At 36.4% G+C, this 21,105-nt stretch overlaps 1 protein-coding gene across 1 annotated transcript in view; it reads left to right on the top strand.

Moving 5' to 3' along the window:
• DHX36 (DEAH-box helicase 36) overlaps positions 1–21,105 on the top strand; it is a 51,215-nt gene that overhangs the window by 10,833 nt on the left and 19,277 nt on the right. The window contains exons 4-13 of the mRNA XM_024244958.2: positions 2,028–2,066; positions 3,871–4,041; positions 7,394–7,473; positions 8,520–8,594; positions 8,716–8,882; positions 10,281–10,362; positions 15,126–15,266; positions 15,571–15,673; positions 16,347–16,434; positions 20,960–21,015. Coding sequence (XP_024100726.2) covers positions 2,028–2,066; positions 3,871–4,041; positions 7,394–7,473; positions 8,520–8,594; positions 8,716–8,882; positions 10,281–10,362; positions 15,126–15,266; positions 15,571–15,673; positions 16,347–16,434; positions 20,960–21,015 — 1,002 coding nt within the window. The remainder of the gene's footprint in view (positions 1–2,027; positions 2,067–3,870; positions 4,042–7,393; positions 7,474–8,519; positions 8,595–8,715; positions 8,883–10,280; positions 10,363–15,125; positions 15,267–15,570; positions 15,674–16,346; positions 16,435–20,959; positions 21,016–21,105) is intronic.

Here is a 21,105-nt window from a genome sequence, read left to right as displayed (position 1 = left end):
TGGATGCCAGTTACTGTGCTATATATGTGTGCATGTATGTGTATATAGATTTAAGACAGGGTCTCACTCTGTCACCCAGGCTAGAGTACAGTGGTGCCATCATGGCTCACTGCAGCCTCGACCTCCTGGGCTCAAGTGATCCTCCCACCTTAGCTTCCTGACTAGCTGGGACTACAGGCATGTGCCAGTATGCCTGGTTAATTTTTGTATTTTTTGTAGAGACGAGGTTTGGCTTTGTTGCCCAGGCTGGTCTTGAACTCCTGGGCTCAAGCAATCCTCCTACCTCCACCCCCCCAAATTCTGTAATTATGGGAGTGAACCACACCAGCCAGTTATGCTTATTACTGTTTTTGAAGAGTAATAAGATATTTCCTGTCCTCAGAGAGCTTATAGTTGAATTATCTCACATCTTGGTTATGGTCAAAAGTTAACAAAATAGAGACTTTGGCTGCCTTGGGAAAGAATATTGGACTATACCTCTCTTTCCAGTGGCATTTACATGTATAAAGCAAATATGATTAATGCCAGTTTGAAATGCAGTGGGATAGCTTGTGTATAATTATGTGTTAAGATGGTAACATTTGACTACCCGGGGTGTTAATACTTATGTCATTAAAAAATAGTTTTTAGATAATTAAAAATTATTACAAGATAAGTAAGTTATTACAAGGTAAGATGAGTGCGGTAGCTTTTGTTATTTTAAATCACTAGAATTCATTTCAGTCTTCACATTGTCTGTTATTTTTATGGTATTGGTAAGAATTACCTGACCATAACAAACATGGCAATAATATAATACTAGATTACCAAAAACAGTTCTTTATTTCATTATATATATACATATATATTTTAATTATTTCCTTTTTTTTTTTTGAGATGGAGTCTTGCTCTGTTACCCAGGCTGGAGTGCAGTGGCATGATGTTGGCTCATCGCAACCTCCACCAATTCTCCTGCCTTAACCTCCCAAGTAGCTGGGACTACAGGCGTGCACAACTATGCCCAGCTAACTTTTTGTATTTTTAGTAGAGACGGGATTTCACCATGCTGGCCAGGCTGGTCTCAAACTCCTGACCTCATGATCTGCCTGCCTCGGCTTCCCAAAGTGCTGGCATTACAGGTGTGAGCCACCACACCTGGCCAGTTTTTTCCATTTTAATAAAGGGTGTTTGTTAAAGCTGACTTTATTTTTATGCCACTGAAGTTTTTTTTTTACATTATATGTACCCAGTTGAATGTAAACTACAGTACTGCTTCTTAAATGTTTTTATGTAATATGGATATAGAGTTCAATAAAAGTTTTCAGAATTAGAAAGAAATTGTCACATAAATATCGGAAAAATAGTCATTCCTTTTGTAGTATTCTAATTGTAATTTAACACATTTGAAATTCATTGAGTAGCTTATATGTGTCAGAAACTAGTATTTGCTTTTTATATAAAGGTTTTTCATTTAGATCTTGTGGCAACCCTATGAGATAAAATCTTTGAGGCAATCATACTTTAAGTTTGACTTGACTGAGATCACAGCTATAAAATGGCAGTACCAGATTTTCTGACTGCAGATGTTACTTGTTTTAAGTTTTCTCTTACACTCAAAGGCAAGTATATCCTGAAATTTTTGAATCTGCTCCAGTACCTAATGTATTAATAAATAGTGCACTGTTGGGTGGGAAAAACATAATATAGAAATCAAATCTAAGATGAATATATAAAACATATTGAAAAATAGTGAAAGTAATTTAGCAATCATTAGAATGCTGTTAGAGGACAGATCCGATTTCATTTTACTGCCACTGACTTTAAAACATTGTCTCTATTTTGCTGGATGTAATGGAGTTCTGGTTTTGAATGTTTCAGACATATAAGGAATCGGTAAATTATTCTTTATAATGTTTTTACACAAGCCATAAGATAATAAAAATACTTTCGGATTCTAGCGAATTTACTCTGTGACGTGTCCTAAACACCATGATTATAATTTGATTACATATCTTCTGTGAAAATTTAAAACTTTTTTTAAATTTCAGCATTTCAGAGAAAAGCTGCCTTCGTATGGAATGCAAAAGGTAAAGTGCTTTTTTCCACTATTTAATTTGATTTGCAAATTAAATACACAATTTTTTTTTAAAGCTCTGTATCAAGAAAAAATGTAAATTAATGAACTTTCTTTTACAGGATAGTACTGGAAGTTAATTTTATTCTTTTGAATTAAGGACAAAAAGGAAAAAAAGGTTCATAAACAATTTTCCTGATGTTTTCTCCTGTTTTTGTTCATAATTGAAATCTTTGAAATTTAAAAAGTAAAATTTCCTCCTATAAGTTACTTTGGATAAATACCTTGCAGTTAAGTCAAGACCAAACACTTCAGTTAAAAATAATGTACAAATTAATGTATTAATTAAAATCAATGTACAAAAAAAGTACTACTAAAAATACAGTTACTTATTACACTATATCTTAAAATATGATTACCCTATGTAGAATAATAGGATCTCTCATCCTTCTCTGTTTTCCCAACCTTATTTTATTTTATTTTACTTTATTTTTTACTTTTCATAGCACTTGTTACCACCTGACATCTGTTTGTCTTCCCTTCCCAGGCCAGTGTAAGTTCTTGAGGATAGGATTTGTTTTCTTCACTCTGTGTCTCTTGACTCAGAACAGTGCCTGACATTCTAAAGACTTCCAGTAAATAAATTTCTGATTGGATGAATCACATTTCACTTCTCAGTATTTAGCAGCTATAATTTCAGTGTTCAAACTTAAAACTTTTTCTGATATATACACATCTATGTATGTATAATGTGTTAGAATAAGTGGGGAATATATATATATATATATATATATATATTTTTTTTTTTTTTTTTTTTTTTTTTTTTTGAGAGGGAGTCTTGCTCTGTCACCAGGCTGGAGTGCAGTGGCGCAATCTTGGCTTGCTGCAACCTCCAACTCCTGGGTTCAAGCGATCCTCCTGCCTCAGCTTCCCGGGTAGCTGGGGTTACAGGCACCCGCCACCACGCCCAGCTAATTTTTGTGTTTTTAGTAGAGATGGGGTTTCACCATGTTGGCCAGGATGGTCTCGATCTCCTGACCTCATGATCCGCCTACTTCAGCCTCCCAAAGTGCTGGGATTATAGGCGTGAGCCACCATGCCCGGCCTAAGTGGGGAATTTTTAAAAGGTAGGTTTTCAGGTTAAATTGTTTTATACATGAAAATAACCCCTAACATCCCTTTGAGGTAGTAAAGATGACTTTGTTTATACAGTGAATATTATTATTAAAAATATTAATATATACAATTTTGAAGAAGAATGTCTTCCCAAAATATGAGGTTTTCTAGATAGCTTTGGTTTAGATATTTAATGACTTTATTTTAATTATTTGAAAGGAAGTAATTTTAAAATACAATATTCTTTTCCTTGCTCCTAAAATGGCATACAAACTTGTTCTGCAGACAAAACCATATTTATGAATTATGATATAAATTTGTAATGTCCTCAATAGTTGTTTAGGCCAGGAGTTTGCTTCTATACTCAGTAGCCCCACATATCAACATTATTTTAATTCTTCTCCATGGAAGTTATAAGCTGTCTCTCTTGTTTATGTCAATATGTTTTTCTTTAACAGTGCTTTGGCTTTGTTCTTTATAATTTGGTGCACTTATCTCTTGTGGTTGGTAGATCCAGGTATCCAAACTGCCAGTATTGGATATGGCAAAATTTAGAAAGCATTGTTATTGTGATTGTTAAGCTATTGTTAAAGTTAAGTTATTGTTAAAAATAACTATCTTCAGTTTGGTTGAATTTTGATTAATATCTTTTTTCAGACTTAGTCAACATGTGATATTCTTTATTTTCCCTTTTGAAATAGGAATTGGTAAATTTAATTGATAACCATCAGGTAACAGTAGTAAGTGGTGAAACTGGTTGTGGCAAAACCACTCAAGTTACTCAGTTCATTTTGGATAACTACATTGAAAGAGGAAAAGGATCTGCTTGCAGGATAGTTTGTACTCAGCCAAGAAGAATTAGTGCCATTTCAGTAAGTAATCTCTTAACTTATTAAAAATGTCTTTTTAAAAGTAATCTTGCTAGAACCTACTGATTCTGAAGGTGTGGAATGATTCTTAATTAGGCTTAGGATTGGTGACTATGAAAGCAAATATTTGCTTAACATGTTTAATAATAAAGCCCAAAAAATTGAGTAACCTCTCTCAACAGATAATAGATATTTATGAATTCAAGATAAACTTTATATCTAGGCAAATTTCCGTACGTATTCACAAGAATGAAATAGATAAAATATTTATAGAATTGATTACAAGCTTCAAATAATCTCCATCATTTGATTCTTTAAATTTTGCTACTTGGTTTATTTAATATTTTTTTTACTTCTGTCATTTTTTGAGTATGTAAATACACTGAATGGTGATGAAAGTGGGAAACCTTGTTTTTTTTTTTTTAAGCTGCATTTCTGTAGTCAGTGATTTATTTTATTTATTTATTTTTTGAGACAGGGTCTTACTTTGTCACTTAAGCTGGAGTGCAGTGGTGATAACACGGCTCAGTGCAGCCTCAACCTCTAGGGTTCAAGTGATCCTCCTGCCTCAGCCCCCCAAGTAGGTGGTACTATAGGCATGTGCTACCATACCTGGATAATATTTGTATTTTTTGTAGAGACGGGGTTTTGCCATGTTGCCCATGCTGGTCTCGAACTACTGGGCTCAAGCGATCTGCCCACTTCAGCTTCCCAGAGTGCTGGGATTACAGGCATAAGCCTCTGTGTCCGGCCATAGTCAGTCATTTTTGAATGCAGCTACTCAGTAAGAGGAAATTTATGAGGAAAAATAAGGTATTGTTTCTGGTTTGTCAAGTCCAAAATTTTGGGAAGGCATACTTAAGTAACAGTTTATAAGTAACTGTTAGTTCAGGTTGACTATACGAAATCCAGAATGCTCCCAAATCCATAACTGTTTGAGTACCAACATGGAAATGCTCACTAGAGCATTTCACATTTTGGATTTTCAGATTTGGGATGTTTAACAAGGGCAAGTATAATGCAAATATTCCAAAATAGAAACCAGAAACACTTCTGGTCCTGATCATTTTGGCTAAGGAATACTCAGCCTGTACATTGATTTTGTTGTCGTCATCGTTTTTAGTTAGATGACCTAGTTAAATATGTGAGTTATATATTTTTTAATGGTGTCTGGGGTTTCTTGTCATATTTCAGTGTGCATAGTGAATTTATTTATGCTATATAGTTCTGTGTATAAATTATAAAGATTTGTGTTTGTCTTTGGTTTTATGACAGTGCTGTTTATCACATGTCTAAGTCATTTAATATAGAATCTGTGGTTAAAAACATTACCAATTACGACAGCATTTGGCAGTAAATACAGTATATGTTTTAAGCTTTGGTTTCTAAGACGTACTATAAAGAGCAGTAGACTTCACCCCTTTTTAAAAAGAAGTGTGTAAATTTATGAGATACAAGTGCAATTTTGTTACATGCATAGGTTGTGTAGTGGTTAAGTGAGAGCTTCTAGGGTGTCCATCACCCACATCATATACATTGTACCCATTAAGTAATTTCTCATCATCTCTCCCCCTCCTGTCTTCTCTTCTGAGTCTCCATCATTTGTCATTCCACACTGTGTCCACATATACCTGGTTTTTAGCACCCACTTATGTGAAATATGATATTTTTGTCTTTCTGTGTCTATTTTGACATGATTTCACTCTTACAGCTAAATAGTATTCCATTGTGGTGTATATATACACCACATTTTCCTTATCCAGTCATCCACTGATGAGCACTTAGATTGATTCCGTATCTTTACTGTTATGAATAGTACTGTGATAAACATGGAAGGCAGGTTTTTTTTTTTTTTGATACATTGATTTCTTTTCCTTTGGGTAGAAACCCAGTAGTGGGATTGCTGGATCAAATGATAGCTCTATTTTTAGTTCTTTGAGATATCTCCATACTGTTTTCTATAGAGGCTGTACTAATTTACATTCCTACCAACAGTATGTAAGAGTTCTCTTTTATCCATGTCCTGGCCAAGATCTATTATTTTTTGACTCTTTAATAGTAGCCATTTTGACTGGGGTAAAATGATATCTCATTTTGGTTTTAATTTGCATTTCTCTGATGATTAGTGATGTTGTGCATTTTTCATATACCTGTTAGCCATTTGTATATCTTCTTTTGAAAAATGTCTGTTCTTGTCTTTTGCCCTCCTTTTAAGGGGATGATTTGTCTTTCATTGTTGTTATTTGAGTTTCTTGTATATACTGGGTATTTGTCCACTGCTGGATGAATAGTTTGCACATATTTTCTTCCGTTCTGGAAATTATCTGTTTACTCTGTTGATTATTGTTGTGTAGAAACTTCTTAGTTAATTCCCATTTGTCTATTTTTATTTTTGTTGCCTGTGCTTTTGAGGTCTTCGTCATAAATTCTTTGCCTAGACCGATGTCCAAAAGAGTTTTTCCCTAGGTTTTATCTTCTAGTAGTTTCAGTTTCAGGTAGTCTTCACCCTTTTATGGGGACTATATTCCAGGAAATTGCATAAAATTACAGAATGGTGAAAAATAAACCACTTTTGTCGTAACACAGTTTTGTAGCTAGACTTAAATATTTTCACTCATATATAGCAGTTACTGTATATGCTGATAGTAGGAAGAAATGCTAAGTAGGTAATTTTTCTCTTCTTTTTTCCACCATGTGTTGGAATTTGAGTAGACAGGTTAATGTGGTCTGTCAGTGTATACTAGATATACTTATTGGAAAGTTTTACTTCTGAAGTATTATTTCTTAGAAATTATGCCATTTTCTATTTCTAATCCCTTATTACTGTTCTGTCACAGAATAACTGTTGGTTACTTTTAGTTATACAAATCAGTATTAGATTATAACATTTCGTCTTTCCAAATCTTATTTTTGGCAATCATAACTTTCAAAACATGACCAAGAACTAGAAATTCAGCACCAGTCCCTACCACAAACAAAAACACAAGGGAAGAGTATCAATATGTAATTACTTTCAAATTACACATAACTTCTACAAGTTTAGATCTTGATTTACAACTCTTAGAAAAGACCAAAAAAGTATAAATTAATGAGAGGATGCTATAGAAAAGCACTTTGAAACTAGTGATGAGAGAACTTGGCGTTAAAAGACTTTATAAGAAGAAATGAAAAATAAACATAAACAGCTCTTAAGAGAGGCACACACTGTTTTAGATACCTCAGATTTTAATATCTATTTTTTTAACTCATTTAGAAATCTGAAGAACAATTTTTCAACAGTCCTAGATTTTCATGGACATCAGGATATTTGTTCTAAAGGAAATTATATTCTCTTTATATTTTATTTGAATTAAAGGTTGCCGAAAGAGTAGCTGCAGAAAGGGCAGAATCTTGTGGCAATGGTAATAGTACTGGATATCAAATTCGTCTCCAGAGGTAAGAAATGTTCACTTCTTATATACAGGCAGATTTTAGTGAAACTTTGAAGCTGGAGATTCAAAAGAAAGGATATTTTCCCCATTTTTATGATGGTTATTACTATTACAATTACCATTTAAAGTAACTGCAGCATAGATGGCTTGCTGCCACAAATTTATCTTTTAACCCCACATCAGACTTGGATTGCCTTTTTTAAATGGTACTTTTATATTTGGAATGATTAGAAAAATAATCATTTTTCCTGGAGATAGATTAGTAGACCATTACTCTCTCTGAAAAGATTGTGTTCTATACCTTTCAGTACCACCTCCACACACTTCTGACTGACTTTTTATTGATTTTGGTATCTTAACCCCCTATCCAACTCCACTGTGCGGTACATGGTCCTTTTCTGGAGCTTAGGACTGCATTTGCCTTTTTATGTTTTAATTTACTTAATGTTTTTTAGAGATAGGTTCTCACTCTGTTGCTCTGGCTGAAGTGCAGTGGTGCAGTCAACTCACTGCAGCCTAAGACTCCTGTGCTGAAGCAGTCCTCCCACCTCAGCCTCTCAAGTAGCTGGGACTACTGGCGCACACCACCACGACTGGCTAATTTTTTTACTTTTCGAGCCTGGATCTCACTGTGTTGCCCAGGCTGGTCTTGAGCTCCTGGGCTCAAGCAACCCTCCCATCTCGGCTTCAAAGTGTTGGGATTACAGGCCTGAGCCACCATGCCTGACACATTTGCCTTTTCAAATGAGCTTTCCAATTACGAACCAAATATTTAGTCCTCATGAGTAATTCAGTTGTTGTCTGAATGTCAATGGTCATATCTTTTAAAAGAGATTAACATTGTATCAATGACAACAAAGATAACGTATAATGAACTTGAAGTATTTCATATTACCCCATTGTGGTAGGTGTTCTTATAACTAAAAAATTAAGTATGAAGATTTTCATTAAAACTGAAAGCATTTCTAAAATTGAAGATATAAACCTTTGTGGTAGTTAATTATTAGAAGAGAAAACCAAGACTTATTAATTCATGTCTTTCATTCACAGTCGGTTGCCAAGGAAACAGGGTTCTATCTTATACTGTACAACAGGAATCATCCTTCAGTGGCTCCAGTCAGACCCGTGAGTATGTTTCAGTTAAGGAAATATAAGTATTATCAAAAGATGTAATTATTAAATTGGATTTTACTAGTTGTTAAAGAAAAATGGTTTTAAAATTTTGTACTTCACACTTCTGCCTTAGGTATTTGTCCAGTGTTAGTCATATCGTACTTGATGAAATCCATGAAAGAAATCTGCAGTCAGATGTTTTAATGACTGTTGTTAAAGATCTTCTCAATTTTCGATCTGACTTGAAAGTAGTATTGATGAGTGCAACATTGAATGCGGAAAAGTTTTCAGAATATTTTGGTGAGTAAAATGTATAGTTATTACATTAGAAAATGTACTAGAAAACCACTTAATTAAAAAAATTAATATGGTACTAGGTAAAGAGTAGTCAAAATGAATGTTTAGCTATTAATTTTATTTTAATATTATTCTACCCTGCAGTTTCATGGATTAGACAATTGGGTGTATTTTTAAATGGTGGCATCATCTCTCATAGTGAGGACAGGTAGCTTCTTGTTGCTACCACCACACAATTAAGATGGCATCATTGAAGTCAAACCACAGATTTGCATAATTTTATAAACTTCTTTCTGTCATTTTTCTGTGGCTTTTATCACAGGTTAGGGTGGCAGTTTGCTGCTAATACTGCTAGTGACCACTTATGGAACACCTTCAATGTTCCAGGTAGTATATTTGCCACTTTGTCTTCCTTAGTCTTTATAATACTTTATGAGGTAGGTACTATTATCATTCACATTTTTACAGATGAGAAAGCAGCCTCAGAGCAGTTAAGTAGCTTTCCCAAGCTGAACCTAGGTTAGACCAGCTGCAAAGCACATTCTTTTAAAATTAATCCCCACTGTCTTTCCTGCTTATACTTGTGAAGGAAGGAGGGGGAAAGGGAGGGAATTACAATGCAATATATTTATGTTTAATAAATGTTCTTGTCATCAGCTTTTTAAAAGTCCTTTAAAATACATCCCAGTTAATACTGAAAACCATGTAAGATTAGTTGGGGTAGGTGTTATTATTGTTATTTTTAAATGAGACTTCTAGAACTAACATTGAGTACCTTGCTCAAATGTATGCACATCATGGGTAGAGCAGTGATACCTGCTCAGGTATTTTGACCTCTGATGTGATGTTTGCTTTTTATAGTGTGTACTGCTTGTTTCGCTTGTTATGAAATGTAAAGAGCATTTAAATAACACTTCTGAAGTGATTTTTTTATTAGTAATTTTGAAATAGTAACAATCTATTTGTTTAGGTTTTGTTTTGATTACCTTTGTTTGCTAATTCCGGGTGCTACAAGTAGTAATGCTTATCTAGAATTCAGTAAAACTTTGATATTCTGGATATTCTATTATGGTACCATCTGGGTTAGTGATGAAGAGAAAATAGACTTCTAACTAATGGATTTTGAGTTCAACTTAAAACTCTATTCTTTGATATTCTGTGTTATTTTGTAGAACTGTGAGATGTGTGTACAGTTTGGTAGCAGTAAAATGGTATTGAGTGAAGACTAGACTGCTGTTTTTTATTAAAGTAGATGTGGAAAAATAGGGTAGAACTGTAAAAGCTACAGGACCATTTTCTGGAATTAATAGTAAGTAATAGAGTCATTGTCCTATTTACGGTATATTAATGTTTTTAACATTTGAGTACAAATTTATGCTTATATTTTGTCTGCCGTAATAGGTAACTGTCCAATGATACATATACCTGGTTTTACCTTTCCGGTTATGGAATATCTTTTGGAAGATGTAATTGAAAAAATAAGGTAAGTAAACATTAGGAAATAAAAAATATTAAAAAGTACTAACATATCACTTTTCTCATGTCAAACTTTAGTCTCAGAAACCCACCATTGATTACTTCCTTGTAAAACATTTTTCTGGGAATTAGCCACACTTGGCTGCACACTAAAATTACCTGGGGCTTTGTAAAATCCAGATGCCTGATTTATACTCCCTACCTAAATTACATTACAATGTCTGAGGTAGTAGCCAGGCATCAGTGGTTTTTTTTAATTGAGACAGAGTCTCTCTCTGTCGCCCAGCCTAGAGTGCAGTGGAGCGATCTCTGCTCACGGCAACCTCCGCCTTCCAGGTTGAAGTGATTCTCCCACCTCAGCCTCCCAAGTAACTGGGATTACAGGCATGTGCCACCATGCCCAGCTAAGTTTTGCATTTTTAGTAGAAACTGGATTCACCATGTTGGCCAGGCTGGTCTCAAACTCCTGACCTCAAGTGATCTGCCTGCCTCAGCATCCCAAAGTCCTGGGATTACAGGTGTGAGCCACCACGCCTGGCTGGCGTCAGTGTTTTTTGAAGATCCCTGGGCAGCAAAGTTTGGGAACCTTTGTCTTTAGTGTTTGAGCCCTTTTGCTGGCTCTCCTGCCTGATTTTCACTTTCCTTTGTTGGCTTCCATTGCCCAACCTTTAAATATAATTTACCCCAGTCTTCTCAATCATTTATGTTTTCACTGTGCAAACCTGTTTATATCCCTGACTGTAGTTCTATATTTTCAAAGCTTTCAGTAGTATAGCTTCAGAACTGAAGCTTCTCCTGATCTTTGAACTGGCTTTCTACTCAGTAGTATTCTAGTACCACAGATGCCTTGAACCTAACATTTCTCAAGCCTAAATCATTATCTTATATTCTCCCGCCAAAAAAATAAAACAAGGTGTCTTGCCCAGCATACTTTATAATGGTTAATGATTATCCTCCACTTAGTTTTCTGACCTATAAATCAAAAGTTAGTGTGTATCAGGCAGTTATGTACCAGGGTATGGCAACTGTTTTACACACTGAGTAACCAAGTTAATCCAAGTCATTTTGTACTGCCTTCAAACACACACAAACTCTGGAAACTTTCTTCTTGAACATGCCTTCTCATTTTTATTTCTTTGCTAAGGTCCTTATTATCTCCCCTGTGCTAATGCAATAGTTACTCTTTTGGTACTGTGTTCTTCACTCTTAGCATTGCTGCCATATATTTTCCTAAAAACAATTTGTTCATGTGAGCTTTCTTCTCCTGGGCAAGCTCCTTGCATATGTGATATCTCTTTAACAAACTGTTAAGAACCTTTTTTGGTTTGCCATGGCTATAACAGAGCACCTCAACTGGTATGCCCAAGTTACTGATTCCCTCAGCATTCTGACCACTGGCCTTTTGCTGCTAGCAGACTTCTCCAGGAGCTTGTATAGAATCGTATTTGTATTCTTTGATGGGAAAAAGGCTGAGAAGCACAGCCCCATAGGATCAGGTTCAAATTCCTTAGCTGGTCATTCCAAGGCCCTTTACAGTGTGTCCTCATCTTCTTTTCTAGCCTCATTTCCCAGTCATGTGTCCTGTGGCCTGCTTGTGCTAAGTATACCATTCCATAATGGTGTATTTAGCATGCCATGCCCTCTCATTCATGAATTTGCACTGTTAACGTTTTTCTTCCTCTTAGACCTTTATATGTCATCTTCTCCATCCTTTCATGTGTAAACTATTGATTATATAAGAAAAATCCCAGCTTCATTGCTCGTTAAGCCTTCCCTAATACCTCTCACAGACTTGAATTCTTTCTTTTTTTTTTTTGAGACCGTCTCTCTCTGTCGCCACGCTGGAGTGCAGTGGCGTGATCTCTGCTCACTGCAACCTCCGCCTCCCAGGTTCAAGCAATTCTTCTGCCTCAGCCTCACGAGTAGCTGGGACTACGGGCGCACGCCACCATGCCTAGCTAATTTTTGCATTTTAGTAGAGATGGGGTTTCACCATGTTGGCCAGGATGGTCTCGATCTCTTGACCTCATGATCCGCCCACCTCGGCCTCCCAAAGTGCTGGGATTGCAGGTGTGAGCCACCACGCCCGACCTTTAGTTCTTTCTCATCTGTATTCCTATACCACTTGTATCGTATCTCTTATAACCCTTATGTTATTTGTTGTATAGTGTATCTCTATATTTGCCTCTTGCACTAGATTTCAAACTTTTTGGGGTCCAGGATTTTGTCTTATTTTAGTAACTAGTACATAGCACAGTGCTTGACCTACGGTAAATCTGAATGAAAAAAAGGGTAGCCAGGCATGGTGGCTCATGTCTGTAATCCCAGTGCTTTGGCAGGCAGAGGCGGGGCAATCGCTTGAGCCCAGCAGTTCAAGACCAGTCTGGGCAATGTGGTGAAACCCCGTCTCTACAAAAAATACAAAAATCAGCTGGGTGTGGTGCCATGCGCTTATAGTCCCAGCTACTCAGGAAGCTGAGGTGGGAGGATTTCTTGAGCCTGGAAGGCGGAGATTGCAGTGAGTGGAGATCACACCACTGCACTCCAGCCTAGGTGACAAAGGGAGACCGTGTTTCAAAAAAAAGGGGATTGGGTGATAGATGTAGAAACACTTGGGATGAGATTTTTCAAAACTCTAAAGTTCTCTTAAGAAAACCAGGAAGTGAGAGTGGAAGGTGAGAGCAAACCATTTTTACATGAAGAAAAATCTGCTGAGTTTTGACCAGACATTTATTTCACAAGTATTTATTAAGCTTTACTGTATGCCTTGCACTGTGCTAGGGTCTGAGCATTAAGCAAGGAGAGACTTGGTATATGCTCTCAGAATTTATTTGTGGACAGGGAGACACATGAGCTATTATATATAAAGTCTAAGGGAAGTGAAGAGTATATTGGAAATTAGATTATATATATTAGGTAGAGACTGGGCAAGTTAGGAAAGCAGTGGAAGTCAAAGTAGGAAAGAGGGAAATGTATATATCAGAGAAGGTAGAACATACTAAAAGCCTCAGAGAGACAGCATGTAATGGTCTTACATGTCCTGATTTTATCATCAGTGGCCATAAATTTTCTGTACACTCCCTCTTCATTTCCACTTTTTGCCATGTGTCCCACATCCTATCATGGCACATTTAGCAGTTGCTTGCCAGGAAAGTAATAGGCAACTGCTTGGCAACAGTGAAAACAAAGTTTTGAGGATCAATAATCTGAAGGCACCTGATGGAAACTTGCTTTCTTAAGCTCCCTGGATGTCAGGGAATGCATTTGGAATTGTAGCCAAGCAGTCTCTTGAAGCAAAAAGATGGTATCTGTGCATTTGCTCATCAGCTCTAAGAGGAGAGTTGAATGAGGGTAGTCCTTGGTTAGAGATTTTCATCAGAAGCTCCCTGCTGTCCCCTTCCCAGAAGAAGAGCTGCACAGCAAGGAGGTAGCAAAGAAAATACAATGACCAGAACAAGAGCAGGGCAAGGTGATATGGAGGGTTGTGATTGGAGGTGGGAGGATTGAAGGTTACCTCTGTTTTGCAATTTCTGGGAAGGGAGCCAACTGTGGGTCCATCCTGCTGACTAGGACCAATCTGTGTCTCAGGTTGCCGTACCTCAAGTAGGTGCCTCTGTATGTATCGAAGACTTAGGGGAATTCTGGGTCACAGGTACTGAATAGGGGAGGGGATTAACACTTTCTGGGTGTCTGCTGTACATGAGGCTTTATCACTTTTTTTTTTACTTTATCACATCTTTAAAAATCTCATACCAGTACTGTTACAAACATTAATCTCTCAAATAAGTTAACTAAAGGCCAGATGTTTAATGCCTTTTCTAAGGTCACACAGCTAGTCAGTAGCAGAGCAAGGATATTAATTCTGACTTGGGAGTCCATGCTCCAACCCCTCCCCCATTCCATATAGATGCTGTCCTCTAGTTGAGCTCAGAGACGCCTTGGGGTTAAAGTGTAGGTTCATTTTTGTCTTTTCCCACCTCGTGCCTCGCAGGACTGACAATGATAGGTAGAATTATTGTCCAGATGTGCCCTCTGTGGTTTTAGCAGTTACTACAGCGTGGTAGTAGAACATAGTACAGCACTCGATTGACATATAAGAGACTTGAATACTGATTCTGGATCTGCCATTAGCTACAACTGTGTGACTGAGCAGAATTAAATAGTTCTCTAGCATAGGTCTGTAGATCTGGATATACTATCTGAATCTCCTGCGGGCCCTAATTAAAATTCTTAGATTAACAGACCCAAGGCATACCTACCAAATCCAAATCATCAGGGATGGGATTTAGGAGTCTGTATTTTACAAGCTGTCTGAGGGATTCGATTCTTATGTGTAGTCAGGTTTGGCATACCTACCAAATCCAAATCATCAGGGATGGGATTTAGGAGTCTGTATTTTACAAGCTGTCTGAGGGATTCGATTCTTATGTGTAGTCAGGTTTGGACTTACATTAATGTTAACTTTTGTTCTAAAGCAAACTTAAAATTGAAGGTAAAAGTTACTTACTTTGGTCTTTTTTTGAAATTTTGACTACTAAAAATGGTCTATAGGTTTATATACTTCAATAGAGAAGAATGATTTTTATCTAAAATATCAGGTTTTATAAGTTAATGAACACAAACTGATATTTTAGCTAGCATTCACTTGAAAGCATAATGAAAATGTTCTTTAGAATCCTTTTTGAAAATCCTAAATATAAAATATCACAGATTTTAGCTAAAACTAGAGTTTCGAAAAGGTGAAGATATTCAAGAATGTTTTTATTTTAGGTATGTTCCAGAACAAAAAGAACACAGATCCCAGTTTAAGAGGGGTTTCATGCAAGGGCATGTAAATAGACAAGAAAAAGAAGAAAAAGAAGCAATATATAAAGAACGTTGGCCAGATTATGTAAGGGAACTGCGAAGAAGGTAAGTTTATTTTGTCTGAAGGTGAGAAATCAGTGGCTAAATAACTAAAACAAAAAGCCAGGGGCTGGGGGCATCTTCTTGAATCTGTACATACTTAAAGGAGAGCATTGTGAGTCTCTTATTTGAGCTAAATATTGTGCTGATTTGACTTTTATTTGACTTTTAAGCACTATTACCCCAGTAATTCTCTCCGATCTGTAGATTATGTTCCTCCATTTGCAGATTGAGTTAATTTTAAGCTTTTATAGCAAGTTAACAGAAAACTTGATTAAGTATTTCGTGACTTTGTGTTTAACTTTGATAGGTATTCAGCAAGTACTGTAGATGTTATAGAAATGATGGATGATGATAAAGTTGATCTGAATTTGATTGTTGCCCTTATCCGATACATTGTTTTGGAAGAAGAGGTTAGTTTTATTTTTCTTTCTTCAGTTAACATAATTTTAATTTTATTAACGTATCAAGGCCATGAAAAATACAGTTTTCTTAAATGCTTATGAAATAGACTGGAAGAAATTACTTTTGATACTACAAATCATCTCATAGTAGCAAAAGATTTAGGCATTTGACCTGTTTGAAGAGAAGACTAAACAAATATATGGATTATAAATCTCATTTTTTAAAAGTGAGCTTAGCTGGATGCGGTGGCTCATGCCTGTAATCCAGCACTCTGGGAGGCCGAGGCAGGTGGATCACTTGAGGCCAGTTCGAGACCAGCCTGGCCAACATGGCAAAACCATATCTCTACTAAAACTACAAAGATTAGCTGGGCGTGGTGACACAGGCCTGTAATCCCAGCTACTTGGGAGGCTGAGCATGAGAATCACTTGAACCCAGGAGGCAGATGCTGCAGTGATCCGAGATCATGCCATTGTACTCCAGCCTGGGTGACAGAGCAAGACTCTGTCTCAAAAACAATAATTTAAAAAAAAAAAAAAAAGCTTATATACTTTTAATTATTAACGAAAATTATCCTGAGCTAGTATAATTTTAATGGAGACTTCAGTGTGCACACAATTTTACTGTTTACTGCATTTTGTTGATGTGATCCTATGTAATGGTTATTTCCCCTTCATATAGGATGGTGCGATACTGGTCTTTCTACCAGGCTGGGACAATATCAGCACTTTACATGATCTCTTGATGTCACAAGTAATGTTTAAATCAGGTACTATGTAAATGTATTTTACTGTAATTCAAAGAGTGGTATTTGAATTATATATGGCATGTGTATTTTTTTATTTTATTCGAAGACGTGTTGCTTCTACTAGGTCACAGATGAAGGTGAAGCTTTTTATTTAGTATTATGAAGAGAATATTTTCTTTCTTTTTCACAATTTGCCTAATAAAATTGGCTCTTAAAGCATAGGTATGTGAGGTTTTTCATTTTTTCACTTACTGCTGCAAAAAAGAAATCCCTTAGCCCAGTGTTTCTGAATTCTGAATATACGACAGAGTCACCTATGGAGCTTCTTTAAGATTCAGATACCTAGACCCCATCATCAGCCCAAATCTAAGAATGTGACCTGAACATCTGAAGTTTTTAAAATTCCTCAAGTGATTTTGATCCTGTATGAACAGCATATTTTGAAACATATAAACTCTAGAGAAATGAATGAGAACATTTTTTTCTATAAAATTTAGAGTATTTTCAGCAATCATTAACTTCAGATATAAAAACTACAAAGAAAATTCTGTTTAATTTTTACAGTTCTGAATATGATTTTTTTATTTTGAGATGGAGTCTCACTCTGTTGCCAGGTTGCAGTGCAGTGATGCCATCTTGGCTCACTGCAACCTCTGCCTCCTTTGTTCAAGCAGTTCTCCTGCCTCAGTCCCCAGAGTAGCTGGGATTACAGGCATGTGCCACCATGCCCGGCCGACTTTTTGCATTTTCAGTAGAGATGGGGTTTCACTATGTTGACCAGGTTGGTCTCGAACTCCAGACCTGAAGTGATCCTCCCATCTCAGCCTTCCAAAGTGCTGGGATTACAGGCTTGAGCCCATGTGTGGCCTCTGAATATAATTTCTAACCTCACTCTGTTGAAGTGCTTTTGACAGAATTAATTAATTATTTATTTATTTATTTTTGAGACAGAGTCTCACTCTGTTGCCCAGGCTGGAGTACAGTGGTGTGATCTTGGCTCACTGCAGGGAAAACCCCTACGTCCACCTTCCAGGTTCATGAGATTCTTCTGCCCTGCCTCCTCAGTAGCTGGGACTACAGGCACCCGCCCCCACGCCCGCCTAATGTTTTGTATTTTTAGTAGAGACAGGGTTTTACTGTGTAAGCCAGGATGGTCTTGATCTCCTGACCTCGTGATCCAGCCGCTTCGGCCTCCCGAAGTGCTGGGATTACAGGCATGAGCCACCACGCCCAGCCAGACAAAATTTATAGGCACTAGAAAATATTTTGATCTAATTGTATTGACTAAAATAATATGTGTATATGTATTATTTGTTAAATCCTGTTATGCTCTGAAAGCATTCTCTGTAATTAAAATTATTTACTATCTAGCTTGCAAAGTATTTTGATCTAATTGACTTCTCTATAAAGAAATACTGCTTTCTGTGTTTTTGTTGTGTGATAACTTTATGGAAAAATTTGTCATGATTAGACAGCTGAATTTTTCAAACAACTGGAATTTTTTTATTGGCTAAATCTTCTAACTCTGACCTTTCCTTCCCCCATTATTATAAACACTATTGTATAGTGTACTTATAATTTTAAAAAATGTGTGTGCATGTATTTACCAATAAAGATAAGATATATACCAAAATATAACATTATCATTTAGTGTATGTGATGGAGAGTGGGAAAAGGGTGTGATATTATAGATTATTATAATTGACTTCGTTAACTTTCTAGTTTGAATGGATTATTTTCAAGGAAAGAGTTGCTAATGTATACACTTCCACTACCAGCTCAATTCCTTTTAAAGGAAATCTTTCGAGAACTTGAGTGTTTTTTCTCAAATTATGTTGAAAAAAATTTAGCCTTGATAATCAGTTGTATAGTCAACCACTATCATGGGGAGAAAATTGGCCTAACTCTGTGCTGAGAAGTTGAGTTTTGAAACTCAGTTTATTAAATGCTTATCAATTTCTTGTTTTTTTCTTTTCATAAGAATATAGATTTTGTTCTCATTAACTCCCTTAGTTGTATGGTGTCAGCAATATAAATTTTTTTTCCCAATTATATAGTCTTCAACAGAATTGTTTTTACTTTTATTATCCCTGGCTAACTTTTTAAACTTTTTGTAATGAAACATTTTAAACATACAAAAAAACTAGAAAAACTTTTTTTTTTTTTTTCTTTGAGGTGGAGTCTCGCTTTGTTTCCCAGGCTGGAGTGCAGTGGCGCAATCTCAGCTCACTGCAACCTCTGCCTCACAGATTCAAGCAGTTCCCTGCCTCAGCCTCCCTAGTAGCTGGGATTATAGGCACCCACCATCACGCCTGGGTAATTTTTGTATTTTTAGTAGAGACAGGGTTTCACCATCTTAGCCAGGTTGGTCTTGAACTCCTGACCTTGTAATCCACCTGCCTTGGCCTCTCAAAGTGCTGGGATTACATGCTTGAGCCACTGCACCCGGCCAAAACTAGAGAATCTTAATGAATACCATATATATGTCCACGACTTCAGTGCCAACAATTATTTTTTCAGTCCTAGTTTTTTCTTAAAGTCAATTGCAGCTGTCACATTTCATTTCTAAATGTATAAGCAAGAATCTCTAAAGGCAATTTTCTGTATAACCATCATGTCTTTATCATACCTAATCCTTAATACCATCTAATAATCCAGTCTGTAATCAGATTTTCCCATTTTTCTGAAAAGTGTCTTTCACAACTAGCCTGCTCAAAGTACAGAAAATGTCAACATCTTTTGATCTAGCTCTAGAACATTGCTCCCCTCCACTCCCTGCTTTTCCTCATGGTAATAAAGTCATGGAAAAGACCAGGCCAGTTGTTCTCTAGTAAGTCCAACTTTCTGAATTTGTGTGACTCTTTATGCTATCATTTCATTTGATTCTCTCTTACTTTTATTTCCTGTAACTTGGAAGTTATATCTGGAAGCTTGATTCAATTCAAGTTAAGTATTTTTGGCTTGAGTATTACAGTTGTAATATTTCATACTGTCACAGAGACAAGTAATTCAGAGCATTCTTTTTTAGCAACATCAGTTGCTTGGCAGCTGTTTACTACTTTTTATTTTTAAGATTTGTAAAATCTGTTCACAGTCAGTCATGAGTCCATGGGGATCATCATATCCTTTAGATAACAACAGTTCTTTTCTGGGGAAATATAGCTGACTTGAATCATTTGGGCATTTAAGTCAGATTGTATTTTTGTAAGCATAGTTAAATGTGAAATTAACCCTTGCTTTCTTAATACTCTTTCACCCATCACTGTATTACACCAGACTTTCTGTGTTGGCTAATAATCATGAATGGGCTTGAGCTATTTCATTTGGAAACTTAAAAAGTAGGAATTTCTTATATTTTTAACAAAATATGTTTAAAATGTGGGTCACTTTTGGAATGTATTATTATTATTATTATTTTTTTGAGATGGAGTCTCGCTCTGTCACCCAGGCTGGAGTGCAGTGGTGCGATCTCGGCTCACTGCAAGCTCCGCCTCCCGGGTTCATGCCATTCTTCTGCCTCAGCCTCCCAAGTAGCTGGGACTACAGGTGCCCGCCACCACGTCCGGCTAATTTTTTGTGTTTTTAGTATAGACGGGGTTTCACCGTGTTAGCCAGGATGGTTTTGATCTCCTGACCTCGTGATCTGCCCGCCTCGGCCTCCCAAAGTGCTGGGATTACAGGCATGAGCCACCGTGCCTGACCTGGAATGTATTATTTTTAACAAGGACTATTTCATTATTTTTAACTAGGACATGGGTATTTAATAAGTAATTTGCTCTACAAATTTAGATATTATCGGTTTGATTAAAATAGTGAGGATTGCCAGGTGCAGGGCTCATGCCTATAATCTGTAATCCCAGTACTTCGGAAGGCTGAGGTGGGTGGATTGCTTGAGCTCAGGAGTTCAAGACCAGCCTGGGCAACATGGCAAATCCCCATCTCTACAAAAAATACAAAAATTAGCCAGACATGGTTGTGCATGCCTGTGGTCTCAGCTACTCGGGAGGCTGAGGTGGGAGGATCACTTGAGCCCAGGGGGCAGAGGTTGCAGTGAGCAGAGATCACACCACTGCACTCGCCCGGGCAACAGAGTGAGACCCTGTCTCAACAACAAAAAAATAGGGTCACCCAAAGTGTACAAACATGTTCATGTTAAACAGAATTTTTGGCTATTCATTCAATTTTTGAAAAGATTACTCCCAGCTTTTGAGCATTCTTTAAGAATTTGGGGAAAATACTTACCAATATGAAATAAACTAACAGAACAAAATATTAGCTTGAACTTGGAGTGCTCAGAAAACAAGACTTTAAAGAAATTAAGTTGGTCTATTTGTATGTAGAGATATAAATAAAGAATTGTTTGGTTCACTTAAACACATGGGCAATTTGTCAATAACTCAGATGGTTTAGCTGTTTTCATTAAATAATGTTCAATGTCTTGTCAAAAAAAGAATTGTTTCACCTTCTGAATTCATTGTCTCATATGTGTTTGATGGAGCTTTTCTGCAACTCTTTATCTTAAAATTTAATTCTCTTTAATTTTCAGATAAATTTTTAATTATACCTTTACATTCACTGATGCCTACGGTTAACCAGACACAGGTATGTTAAATGGATACATTTGTTAAATGTATTTCAAACTGAGGCAAGCTTTAAGGACTGCTTGTTATGTGTTTTCCTTTATTTTTTTTA

This window comes from Pongo abelii, chromosome 2, assembly GCF_028885655.2.
Source record: "Pongo abelii isolate AG06213 chromosome 2, NHGRI_mPonAbe1-v2.0_pri, whole genome shotgun sequence".
Classification (NCBI taxonomy): domain Eukaryota; kingdom Metazoa; phylum Chordata; class Mammalia; order Primates; family Hominidae; genus Pongo; species Pongo abelii.
The sequence above is the reverse complement of the archived record's forward strand: the minus strand, read 5'-3'. Positions and strand labels throughout refer to the sequence as shown.